Below are 13386 nucleotides of genomic sequence, written 5' to 3'. Positions count from 1 at the left end.
CTGCTAAGACACAATTCTATGAAGACGTCATTACTGAAAACCTACACAATGCTAGCAAAGTCTGGAAAAGGATTAATGATCTATTACATCCTCGTTGCACTACTCTCCCAGCTCACGACGACCCGTTACCTCTTGCCAATAACTTCAACCAGTACTTTGCCAATGTAGGTACACGCATTCAAGAAGAAATAAACACTGTTGAACCTTTACTAGATCACATCAAAATGCCACAGACTAGTTTTCAACTTTCTAAGGTCACAGAACAACAAGTAACCTCTGCCTTATCGGCATTGCCATCCAATAAGTCTTCATCACCGAATGATATTAACTGTAAGTTAATCAAACTGTCAATTCCAGCTATTGTTCCTTCATTGACATGTATATTTAACAAGTCTATTTCTCAGGGTATTGTACCAACTGATTGGAAAAAAGCTACAATTATTCCAATTTATAAAAAGGGCAAGCGTGATAAACAAGATGTTTCCAATTACCGCCCTATTTCTCTACTCCCCACTCTCTCAAAAGTTCTTGAACGTTTAGTCTGCAATCAACTTATTAGTTACTTAGATTCAAATAATATCCTCCATCCAACTTTTTCTGGTTTCCGTCCAAAACATTCGACAGCTACATTATTACAGCGTATGTGTGATGATATACTTGATAACATGTTCAATAGGAAAATTTCATCTCTTCTTATGTTAGACCTTTCTAAGGCGTTTGATTCAGTCAATCACACTATCCTTCTCAGTAAACTTCAACGTTACAACTTTCATCCATCTGCAGTTCAGTGGTTCAGAAGTTACCTATCAGGTAGAACTCAAAGTGTAAAAGTTGGCAACATATCTTCAAATTGTATTCAGGTCAAAACTGGAGTACCTCAAGGCAGTGTCTGTGGACCTTTATTATTTGCACTATATATTAATGACCTTCCTACTTGGCTTCACTCAAACACTCCAATTTATGGTTTTGCAGATGACATCAATATTCTGAAAAACAGTACCATTGCCGATATTGATGTACTTCACAATGACTTAAAATACGAAATTAATCGTTTAACTACATGGTTCCATGCAAATACTTTGAAACCAAATATCTCTAAATATCAGTATATGTTCTTCGGTACACGTCAACAACTAAAGAAAATACCAAATCACATTAATTCTCTGTCCTTTCAAGATATTACTATCAAAGCTACTAAGTCTGCGACCTGCTTAGGCTTGAAACTGGACCCTGAACTCAGTTGGTCAAACCATGTGTCTTATCTCCGTAGGGCATGTGGTTTCCGTCTAACAAGACTGGCACGTGTTAGGCGTTGTATACCGGAAAAAGTCAGAAAGAATGTAATAGCTGCTACTGTCTTCTCCCTTTTAGACTACTGTGACACAGTCTTTTCTAATTGTAATCTCACTTTGAAAAGTAGTCTTCAAGGTATCATAAATTTTGCTGTACGAATTCAATGTGGCCTTAAAAAATCAGACCATGTAACACTTGCCAGAAATTCTCTAAATTGGCCAACTATTCAGGAAAGACACGATCAACACTTCAAAAATATTGTCAGTAAATGTATAAGCAAAAAAGTACCACTCTATTTATCTGATCTTGTCACCAAAAACTCAACAATACACCAATACAATACTCGGACCAAATACCACATTCCAAAGGCACACAGTCGTTCATTCAAATACCGCTCATGTATTTCCGCAAATACGACTACTTAGTAAACACTTAGTTTTTAATGTCTTAAACCGTTTTTAACTTCATAATTCTAGCATCTCTCGTGTTTTACTTTTTATAACTTTTATTTTATCTTTGTACTCTGCCCTGTAAATTTTGTTACTCTCCCATATTTTTAAATTATGTGTCTTTGTATTTTAACGTATGTTTTGTATTTTTATATTCAATGCATGAAAATCCATTTATGGATGCATTGACCTAGAGTAATAAATCAAATCAAATCAAATCAACATTTTAAGGTTTGCGTACATTTACAGTGAAGAACCTTTTTCTGTAGATTTCCTTTGTGAGGCTAAATCATAAAGATATTGCTTTACTTTTTTTTTTTTTGAAATGTAGAAAGGAGTTATTGTGGTTTTATCAAGAGGGTGCTAGTCACATGTTTCCTGATTTATGGGAACAGTATGTTGCTCCCATACCAGAGGTAAGTATGCTTTAGTAATTTGTAATTTTTAGCTCCCAACGGGGCACTTGAAGAGAAATGGCTGATTCCCAATGTTATGTGTTAAATATAAACATGTCAGAGTATCTTACAACATTGAATTGAAGATAGTCATATTACCGATGTGTGCTGATCATTATTCAAATTACCATGTTATTGATATGTAAACTGGCACCAGTGATAAGGAAATGTTAACTCATGAACCTGGGATTGAAACCCTGATTTTTTAACGATTGACTTTCCTAGGTTGAGAGACATGATTTTATGAGTGCATATTATAGAAGACTAACTGGGGATGACGACAAGAAAAAACTTGAATGTGCAAGATCATGGAGTGCTTGGGAATGTGGTACATCTAAGTTAGTTATAGATGAATCTGATATACAGAAGGCTGATGAAGAGAAATGGGCAATACAGTTTGCAAGAATAGAATGGTTAGTGTAAACAGATATGTTTTGTAAATTCTGGTATTATATTTGACTTGACTTTGACCTTTGTAGCTGAACACTACCAAAACAATCCTTTTCTGGTATATCACATGCTTATTAGTATTCTAGTAATAGTAGTATTCAAATGTAGTTGATGTCTTAATAATTTTATTAATAGATGACACTGGACACATGAATTATTTTGGCTGGATGGCCATATTTATGTACACTAATGGGGAGAGGGGAGACATGTCTTTGACAAAGACTTGTTCCTAAATATTTGTTTTCATTCAGCTGAGGAAAATACGAGTGACCTAAGGTGTGGCAGATGAATAGTGACAAAATCCTCAGCTCACAAGTTCTGGCGTGAATGTAGAAAAATGTTAGGAATTATATCTGCACCAAATGATTTTTGTGAAGCTCATTTTGAGCACTAACTTTGTGCATATTGCAACTTATTTAGTCACAAACATAGACTTGGTCTTATAATGTTGTTTCACTTTTTTTTATTGGCAGTCATTATTTTGTACATGGCGGTTTTTTCAAGTACGATGACCAGCTGATCCAAGAAGTTGATAAACTTCGTCATATACCTGCCACTATAGTTCAAGGTCGATATGATGTTGTGTGTCCTGCTAGAACTGCATGGGATTTACATAAGGTAGGGTATCAAGCTAGGTGGGCGCCCTCAACCATTAAATCTATGTAAACTTTTGTTTTTCACACTGGGTTGTCTACACAAGGGCAGTTATCAATCTTAGCCTCACATCACTGAGATCTAGATGGGTGCCCTCAACCCATAAATCTTCTTGAACTGTTGTTTATTACACAGGTATTCTAATAACAAAGTGTTACTCTAGCAAGTCAAAGAAGCTAATACTTTTCTTAATGCCTGCTGTTACATAGTACTGTGGACATTTTATTTTAGAACTTTTTTGACAAGATGTTGTTTAGCATTCCTGACATTATCTTTAATTTCATCCACAAAAAACAGAAATGGCCAGAGGCAGAATTCTACATGGTTCCATTGGCTGGACATGCACCAAGGGAACCAGATATTGCAGCACTCCTTGTCCAGGCAGCAGACAAGTACAAAAGTCTGTAGAATGTACATCACATACTTCCATTGAGAAGTATGAATGTTTTAAACTGATTTGGATATTTTTGAGTTGGGAAATTGTATTTAAAAATCAATCCTCTTTTCTTCCAATATTAGACTTGCTTATGTCGAAAGCCTTTTCCATTCTTTTACTTCAATAAAATAACTTCTTTTTTTTCTCAAAAACACAACTGTGTTCTCATATGTGTAATGATAACCTGAGTGCAGTGAGTGATTGCGAAACAATCGGTTGAACAAGATGGCCCAGCAGTCCGTAAAGTACCTGGGGAAAATAGAAAAAAGTGAAAGACATTTTCTTACACCTGACTGAAAGTGGTTAACAAATTCTAATAACAAAGTGTTACACATTTTAGAAAATGAGGTCTCTCCTGGGGGGGGGGGGGGTTCAGTTTGAGAAAACCCATGTTCAACTCCAAAACACTGCACCCCCCCCCCCACCATCCGTTAAAAATGACTGCCCCCCCCCAAAAAAAAAAAAAAAAAAAAAAAAAAATTGTCGACTGTATTTAATTTTTAGCAGTCATTGCCAAGACCCTTACTAGTCTAACACGTACATACATGTACATCATATACATGGTCCGTGTATAGTATATTATAAATGTATGTAATACAATACACCTTTAATCCTGTCACAGTGGTCGCACCATATTAATGTGTTAAAGGTATTTTCGCATGTTTGTTTGTTTTTTGATTATCTTTATTTGTGTATTTGTAGTACGACTGGACTCCCCTCCTAGTATTTATACATGGAACGCTTGTCCAGTCAAATCGGACTTGTCGTTTTCAGTAAGTGTCATCAGTCAACTCATATAAAAGCGATCTCCGTATATTTTATAGAAATCTTGGAAAATAGTATTTTGTCTTTTAATACTTGCACATGGGCCAATCGATGTCATTGTGCCAAGTGTCGTATTTCTTAATTCTGTTCTCGTATGTTATTCGTTTAATAGTGTATATTTTTTTGTATTTACTGTTTTAATATGTTTTTGTATGTTTATGCCATTTGTTGTATGTGGAGGGGTTGCTCTTATATAGGTGCTTGCCACCTGTGCGACTTTTTTCCCTGACTTTTTGTCGAAGTTTAATTTTTATAAATAAAATATTTATAATATATTTTTCATTTCCGGTTCATTTAAAAAAAATCTATTTCACACATTCTTAATCAAAGAAAGGGGGAATATTTAACGTGCTAGTTGAAAATATACACACTATAATAGCCGCCTGTAGTCAATAGTCATTCTTGGCGAACGCGTTCCTCTCAATGACCTTCAACCTCAGCGAATTTTATCACGTGTCGAACAGCAACGACCCGGAAGTGCCTTAGCTTACCGTGCTTATCTAGATCTGTCACCTTGATTACAGACACATTTAGATTGTACATAGCATGCATATATTTATCGTAATCACCTGATCGTTCGTAAATCTGCCAAAGTGTGCAACCAATTCATTGAACGCCTTCGTCAATGTTTTCCTCGCCGATCACTCTCTAACACCATAATGTCTCTGGGATCGGCAGAAGATCACCTCTACCCTGAAGTAGATGCCTACGACAACGGGAGATTGAAAGTGGATGACATACATGAACTGTTCTACGAACAGAGTGGTAATCCGTCGGGGAAACCAGTGGTTTTCTTGTACGTATGTATTTCCATCTTCGTTCTACACTGTGTACGAGTGCAACGTGGCACAAGCTTGAACATATGCATAGCGTTTGTCAGAATATCATGTCTTTAATTAATGATATGCCCATATGCCTACATCTTTTACATAGTTTCAGTAGACTTTTATTTTAACTGTACTACTATACATGCTGTAGCGATTTTCCGCATTTTTTTCGTAAACCTCAACAGAAAAATGATAAAACATGGAAATATTTTGTGAGAAAAGCTGAAAATCCGTGCACATAAGCAAAGCGCTAATTATTGCAGTTAATATCCAACACAAAATGTTGTGTTATGAATAACATAACATAGAAGAGAATCTTTATTGCGTCTTTTAAAAAACTACATTTCTTCATTGGATTTTTTGTTATGTGTAATATTTAACATATAATGTAGTCTAGTTCCTATACAGTATCGTTGCCGTTAAACGTCCACTCACAGTGTAGTCAAAGTCGACACTCTGGAAGTCCTGAGATGTAATTTAAAATTCATCCACAGCCACCCACACATTGTTAACCAATCAATAACACAGTCCCTCATAAAGTTGGTGTTTATTGGGGCAGTTATGTAATGTCCAGACTGTGGTTTAGAAACACATCCAGACTACATTACATAATGCTCCTTGAATTGAAAATCTTAACATTTCACTGCACTTTGTCCACAACAAAGGGGTTACTTTTTTGGTATCAACATTACATGTAAAGTGGAATGTTACTCCAGGTAATGTATTTTCATAAATTGTTGGCTGTGGAGAATCATTTTATAATTTCACATCACAGAAATTTCATGCAATATACAATACCAAGAAACATCGAAATGAATCCTGATTACACCTTCATTGTTTTCGCTGTAGTCCACAATTGCATCATGGGTCTTAACATATATGTATATGTATAAGATGAACAATGAACATTCATGCCTCCTAAGTGCTTATTACTTTCAGATAAATAGTTATGAATATTCATTTCATTTTCTTTCAAGGTTTTCCACATATTTTGACTGTAATTGTGTTTCTTTCATTTTTGAAAATGAAAATGAAAGTTACATGCCTTCTGAGAATTACTTCAGTAAAAATATGTTCCACTAAACAGTAAACATATTTCCAGGATATTTATAGGTACATAAACAGAAAGGCTTCTGTTTATGAGGACTGAGAACAACCATTTGGTGAGAATGACAAACAAAAAATGCACTAGCTGTAACTGGAACATGTACAGTTTTTGAAACTTTTTTTTGTTCAGTATAATGACTTGTAATATTGTACACCTTGAACAGTTGAGTCACCTGTGGGTAAACATTTATGCAGCCATACCCTTCATATGTCTGCAATCCAAAATCAATATACCTTATGATATCACAATATCAACTGAACTATAGATAAAGTCGATCTTTAATTAAACATGTACAATGTCCAATTATTGCTATTATTAGAATTTTCAGTGAAAGGTTTGTTGGTTATCGGAAAAAGGTGATTTAATAAGCTGGGTAGTGCAAGTTGAAGGCCACTCATACTTAATTCTATGTTTCTCATCAAAACACTCTAAAAATAATGGGTACTGAGGTCGGTCATAAATGAATTTATTATTGTACTTTAACATTTTGAATGACGTAGAAATGACAATTAAAGTCAGAAAAAAACTTTGAACCATATGTTTTATTAAGTGTCCCAAATTTCAGCAATTAACATTTCACTCAGAAACATGCTCATGGCATTACCATTTGACAATCAGTGTTGTTGGGATTTTCTAATGTAAATACATAAACATTGAACATTCCAATCTGTAATGGCTGTACATCTGATAGGAAGAAATAAGCAACACAGAGACCATTTGGAAAACAATGGAAAACCTGAACTAGACACTCACACATAAAAAAAAATATAATAAAATAAAATAAAATATCTACCTACCTACCCCACCTATTCTAAAATTGATAGTAATCAGAACCACACAATTTTTTTTTTATTAGGCCTAATCACTGTGTAGTAACTCTACAACATTGTTTCATTTTGAGTAAAATTTTGGTCATTCAGAATTTGTAATGAAATCATTGACTTTATGGACATAACACATAATTTTAAGAGTCAATGCATGTGAGTTTTCATTGGACTGAAAGGCTGGTTATTTTTGTCAGGATTTAGTGTGAAAATGTTTTAGAACTTATTGTGTGTTTGATTGGGTATTTATGTTCATGGAGTGTTTTGAGTGTCTTGTGCTATTTCTTTCAAGATAGGTCCACCACATTTATGTATGCATGATTGGATTTTTCATGTTATGATTGTCATGTAAAAGTGAAAGACAAATCTTGACATAACACATTGTTTTGTTGGATGTAATAGTATAATTACCAAAGAACTGATCATTCCAAGATGGTATTATACTGAATTCATCACATTTAGAGTGAAATAATCAAAAACAGATCTTTACATTGTGCGTACAGCCCAGTCCTATACACCTTTTTATTTGTACCATTGAAAATCAATAGACCTTATACTTCTGTGCATATAATGTCAGTTGTGTTTACTAGTACAGACTGTGTTGTTAGTTATTAAGTTATTATCTGTTGATTAATGTTGATGGGTTAAAAGTTTGCAATGCCATGCCAAGGAAACCAACCATGTGCCGTGCATTTAAAGCTGTTATTAAAGCATATACTGCTATCGGTTAATCATGACAGGTTTTTTTGGAGAAATTTATGTTCTTGTAGGTTACAAGAGGTGCTCCTGTTTTGAACTATTGTACAGTACAGTACAATGCAACACAACACGGCACACCAAAACACGACACAATGCAACACAACACAATACAACACAACACAACACAACACAACACAACACATATTTGTACTAAAAAGGTAATTCTTTGGCAACAGTGAAATAAAAAAAATCCAAAAAAACAGACACGTAAAAAAAATCAAAATGGGAATGGCAAGATTTTATAGTGGCATAGTATAGTCCCCTGCAACACTAAAATAATTGCTCAAAATCCTGTGAAAATATATATACTTATATAACCCAACAAAACAACAAAAAGCCAAATCAGTGGTTTAACTTCATTTCTTTGTGTCCTCATTCCTACAAAAATAACTTCAAACTTAGACTCAATTTTTGGGTAGATTTAGATTGGTAATGCAAAGATATTATTTTGGATTATTTTGCATCTCAGTTGCCATTACTTTTCATATTGACTACTTCAAGTTCTAATACATAGGCATGGTGGTCCAGGCAGTGGAGTTACTGTACATGACAGAAGATTTTTTGATCCTAAAGTTTATCGCATAATTTTGTTTGATCAAAGAGGAGCTGGAAGATCTACTCCACCTGCTGAGTTGAAGGTAAGAAATCTAGGCTAACTCTCTACAATGGATTTGAGGATTTGACATATTGTGATGTCAGTGGTGATTTTAATTACTATTAAAGATCACTAGAGGAAGATTCTAAATGACATTGTGTCAACACAAAGTGACAATGACATGGTTTTAATCAACAGAGTTAGTTTATTTCAAGATGCATGCATAACTTCAGAAAACACTGACAAAGCCATGGTGGAATACCTGGTGAAAGCTTTGGTGAGCTATGAATATTTATTGGTGCAAAATGAAGTTAGATTATGACATAGACTGAACTTTTACACAGATGAGCTTTTATCATTCTAGATAGTTTACAGTGACACTGACTGGATATCTTATTTTGGGGATTTGAGTCCATATGTTACTATTACTTTGATATCAAATTTAATGAGTTACCTTTGTGATAAGTACTCTACAGAGAGGATCAAACACAATAATTTACAAGTCGATGGGATTAGATCAAACTTATGATTTGGTGTCAGACTTTTGACATTATTCAGGAAAGTATGCAGAAAGCAGTGATATATTTCACGATGAAAATGATGTCACACTATGCAGAAAGGAATGACAAAGTATACAGAAAGTGATGACAAAGTATACAGAAAGTGATGACAGTGTGTGCAGAAAGTAATGACAAAGTATGCAGAGAGAGTAATGACAAAGTATGCAGAAAGTGATGACAAAGTATGCAGAATGAGATGACATCATATGTCAAGAAGATGACAAAGTATGGTGAAAACGATATCAGGCTTTGTGGAAGTAATAATAAAAGTAAAATAAAATGATGATAAACTAAGTGCTCATACTTGTGGTATTTGCTGATGCTTTTTTAACTCATGAAAGTATGGCTGCAGAAAACACCACCTCATGCAAATACCTCAAGTATTTCACACTTGCAGTCATGGAATCACAGGATTCTGTTATATTATTATTCTAACACTTAGTCTGATGTTACTTTTTGTTATTTTAACAGAATAACACAACATGGCATCTTGTTGAAGACATTGAGAAGATTCGTCAGCACCTTGGCATTGACAAATGGGTTGTCTTTGGTGGAAGTTGGGGATCCACTCTTGCGTTATCATATGCTGAAACCCATCCTGACAACGTCAAGGCTTTAATACTCAGAGGAATTTTTACTCTCAGGAGGTAGGTGACTTTGATCTTCATACAGCATGGTACTGATAGATTGGTTATCAATCAATCAATCAATCAATCAATCAATCAATCAGTCAATCAATCCATCAATCTCAATCAAAAAATAATCTATATAGCATCAGACTCTGGAACCATATTTCTGTTCAGTGGTGCAAAAAGGATCAATTAATATCAAATTTTAGTATGAATAGATGTGCTTTCAGTTTGTTTGAAGATGTTCAGATGCTTTGATCCAATTTTAAGAATGCCAGTGTTTGGGAGATTGTTTGAAAATCACAGCAACCCTATGTCTCTTGTCCTTGAATTGTGTTTAAAGCCGGAGACTCGACCTTATTGCTGAATGATGGGGAATGTGTTCATTTGTGTCATGTGTAAATTTGGAGAAGGTCATGGTGTTGGCTGGAGTTTGGTCATTGACAAGACTTGAAGAATAATTTGTGACGTACAGGGTAGTATTCAGGATGCACTCTAGGATATACCACAACACATCAAATTGTTTTGCTGAGTTTGTAAAAAAATTATGGGGCACTCATTGCCCTAAAACCATGTGGCCATGTGCACATTGCAGCAACAGTATAACATTTCTGAAAAACTTCAAGGACAAGTGTACCACAGTCCTAAAGTTTGCATGAGACACTGACAGTGAGGAATCTTTTTCTGTAGAGTGCCCTCATGAGGCCAAATCATATAATATAGCTTTACTTTGGTTTTTGCTTTGAAATATAGAAAGGAGTTATTGTGGTTTTATCAAGAGGGTGCTAGTCACTTGTTTCCTGATTTATGGGAACAGTATGTTGCTCCTATACCAGAGGTAAGTTTGTTTTGAATATTTGTATATCTTCCAAACGTTAGTTAAAACATGTAACAAACTTATTCTATAGATCTGTCAGCTACATGTACAGTTTAATCCTAATCTGACATTGACCCTTTAACCAGTATCAACATCTACTGACAAAGACCCTCTATGTTAGCATGATTTATTTCCTTCCAACAAGTATAAAGGCCCTCTTTGTTAGCATGATTTATTTCTTCCAACAACAAGTATCATTTAGAATAATATTTTAAGGCCCAGTTCGAACCAGGCTTAATATTTAGCTGTACAAAAAAGTTGTCTAGGAGAGCTAAGTTTGTCTTGAACAAAGGATTGACTCTATATAATCCACATGGCTCAACTGATAGGATGACACTAATACAAGAACCAAGTATTGAAACCTTGGTCTTTAAAAGCACAAGTACTCAAATTAAGCTGTGAAAACAGCTGTCTTGCAGAGGTTGAGGTGAAAGTGGTCATAAACAAAGGAATGATCCTTTCTAAACCTTATGGCTCTATTGATAAGGGAGTACTAATGCAAGAACCCTGGACTGAATTATGGGCCTTTAACTATTGACTTTCCTAGGTTGAGAGACATGATTTTATGAGTGCATATTATAGAAGACTAACTGGGGATGATGACGAGAAAAAACTTGAATGTGCAAGATCTTGGAGTGCTTGGGAATGTGGTACAGCTAAGTTACTCATAGATGAATCACATATACAGAAGGCTGATGAAGACAAGTGGGCAATACAGTTTGCAAGCATAGAATGGTTAGTGTAATTAGATGTCCTTCCTAAATATTTGTCTTTGTTCAGCCAAGGAAAATACAAGTGACATATTGTCTCATACTTTTAAGCACAAACATTGTACGCATTTTAGGTTTTTTTTCCCCACTTTTTGAGTTACAAACATGAACTTGGTCTACGTTGTTTCACGTTGTTATTTTCAAGTAAGAAGGTAAAGTTTTCTTATTAACTACAGTACAAAATAATGACCTATGTCTCATCTATAATCCAACTTTAAATAAGTAAAATGTTGATCATCGCATACACTGTATAATCATGAGAAATTGTGTTCCTCATTCTTGACAGCCATTATTTTGTACATGGCGGATGGTTCAAGTACGATGACCAGCTGATCCAAGAAGTTGATAAACTTCGTCATATACCTGCCACTATAGTTCAAGGTCGATACGATGTTGTGTGTCCTGCTAGAACTGCATGGGATTTACACAAGGTGAGTTATCAATTGAGATGGGCGCCCTCAAACTATAGATCTTTGTGAACCTTTGTTTATTACACAGCTATTCTATTCTAATGATTAACAAATTTAAAGAGTTCAATTTTACCAGGTGCAACATACGGTACTGTTCACATCAGCTGGTAAATAGTACTTCTGTGGAATGTAGACATTTTATTTGACATCTTTTTTAGGATACTTTTCTGGGTAGTCTAGCTTTGCTAACATTATCTCAATATCTTCCCCAATAGAAGTGGCCAGAGGCAGAATTCCACATGGTTCCAATAGCTGGACATGCATCAAGGGAACCAGATACGGCAGCACTCCTTGTGCAGGCAGCAGACAAGTACAAAAGTCTGTAGAATGTAAACCACATACTTCCACTAAGAAATACTAAGGTTTTGAATAGTTTCAGATATTATTTTAGTTAGGAAATAAGGATTATCAGCTGGAAAATCAACCTCAATTTTCATCCAACATGTAAAATATGTAGTATTGGGAAATTTTAAAAAAATCTTGAATTATTAAACATAGTTTTTATGCCACATTTGAAAGATGGATTTTCAATTTAATATTTCAAATGATATCAAATATTGAAGCACCAGGCCCAGGGGCATGTTTGGTAAGACAGGGCCACTAATTATACTAAGTGTCTGTGCTCTCAATACTTGTCTAGTATTGAGAGCACAGATATTTAGTATAATTTGGAAAGTCTGTTTGTTGAATCAACACACTGTTCTTCATAGTATGATTTATCATGACCTTTGACCTCAATACAAGGTCACATGTACTTCATCAGATTGAAATCAATGTTGATTGTTGATAAATAGTGTGCCAAATTGGTCAAAATTTGCTAACAAAGTGGAACGCATGATAGTTTTAGTGTTGTGTGTATATAAGGGATACATAATGCATTCATTGAATACCTCACAATATTGATTTCATAGAGTAATTACCTCAAAAGGTCATACTTTAAATTGAGTTATCCAACAGTATTGTGTTCAATGCAAGGCATACATACTAGTATTCAGAGCATAGTGTGAACATAATCAGTTGATTTTTCTACCTTATGTACTGACAAGGTATAGGTCCCAGTATACCTTCACAGAAATTATGATGTACATAGCTTGTATATCTGACAAAAATGAATAAAAATTATGCATAGAATGTGATGTTTTTCTTCTTGTATTACATTTGTATGTGAAAATTAACCTGGTAAGGTAATAAATGGTGCTTGTCCAAAATGACATTTATTGAAAGTTAAGGGCTCATAATGTTCCAATCCCAAGTCATCAAATTTAAAATTAATGTCATGTCATCAGTGGAACCATAAGGATTACATGGGGTCATTCTTATTTTTCCGGATCATTTTCAATAGCTCTGATAGTCATCTGTTTTTCAACTGCTTTTCACAACCATTAATATAGTCCGTCTCTATTGT

The 13386-nt window shown here is 34.7% G+C and overlaps 2 protein-coding genes across 2 annotated transcripts in view; both read left to right on the top strand.

Annotated features, from left to right (window-relative positions):
* Positions 1-3790, top strand: part of LOC144433897 (putative proline iminopeptidase) — an 8127-nt gene extending 4337 nt beyond the window's left edge. The window contains exons 4-7 of the mRNA XM_078122294.1: positions 2074-2158; positions 2423-2610; positions 3121-3265; positions 3599-3790. Coding sequence (XP_077978420.1) covers positions 2074-2158; positions 2423-2610; positions 3121-3265; positions 3599-3709 — 529 coding nt within the window. The 3' untranslated portion in view covers positions 3710-3790. The remainder of the gene's footprint in view (positions 1-2073; positions 2159-2422; positions 2611-3120; positions 3266-3598) is intronic.
* Positions 3791-5031: 1241 nt separating this feature from the next.
* On the top strand, positions 5032-13062 carry LOC144433873 (putative proline iminopeptidase). Its single transcript, XM_078122265.1, has 7 exons — positions 5032-5358; positions 8595-8718; positions 9707-9882; positions 10618-10702; positions 11289-11476; positions 11798-11942; positions 12197-13062. The coding sequence occupies exons 1-7, from the start codon at positions 5222-5224 to the stop codon at positions 12305-12307; spliced, it is 966 nt and encodes a 321-aa protein (XP_077978391.1). The 5' UTR covers positions 5032-5221; the 3' UTR covers positions 12308-13062.
* Positions 13063-13386: the final 324 nt, after the last annotated feature.

Source organism: Glandiceps talaboti, chromosome 4, assembly GCF_964340395.1.
Source record: "Glandiceps talaboti chromosome 4, keGlaTala1.1, whole genome shotgun sequence".
NCBI classification, from domain to species: Eukaryota; Metazoa; Hemichordata; class Enteropneusta; family Spengelidae; genus Glandiceps; species Glandiceps talaboti.
The sequence above is the reverse complement of the archived record's forward strand: the minus strand, read 5'-3'. Positions and strand labels throughout refer to the sequence as shown.

Bases quoted from the DNA above. Each gene is read 5' to 3' on its own strand.
- LOC144433873 (XM_078122265.1), top strand. From the start codon at position 5,222: ATGTCTCTGGGATCGGCAGAAGATCACCTCTACCCTGAAGTAGATGCC. The intron at 5,359-8,594 runs GTACGTATGTAT...TCTAATACATAG, and splicing joins GGGAAACCAGTGGTTTTCTT to GCATGGTGGTCCAGGCAGTG. The intron at 9,883-10,617 runs GTAGGTGACTTT...TTTGAAATATAG, and splicing joins GGAATTTTTACTCTCAGGAG to AAAGGAGTTATTGTGGTTTT.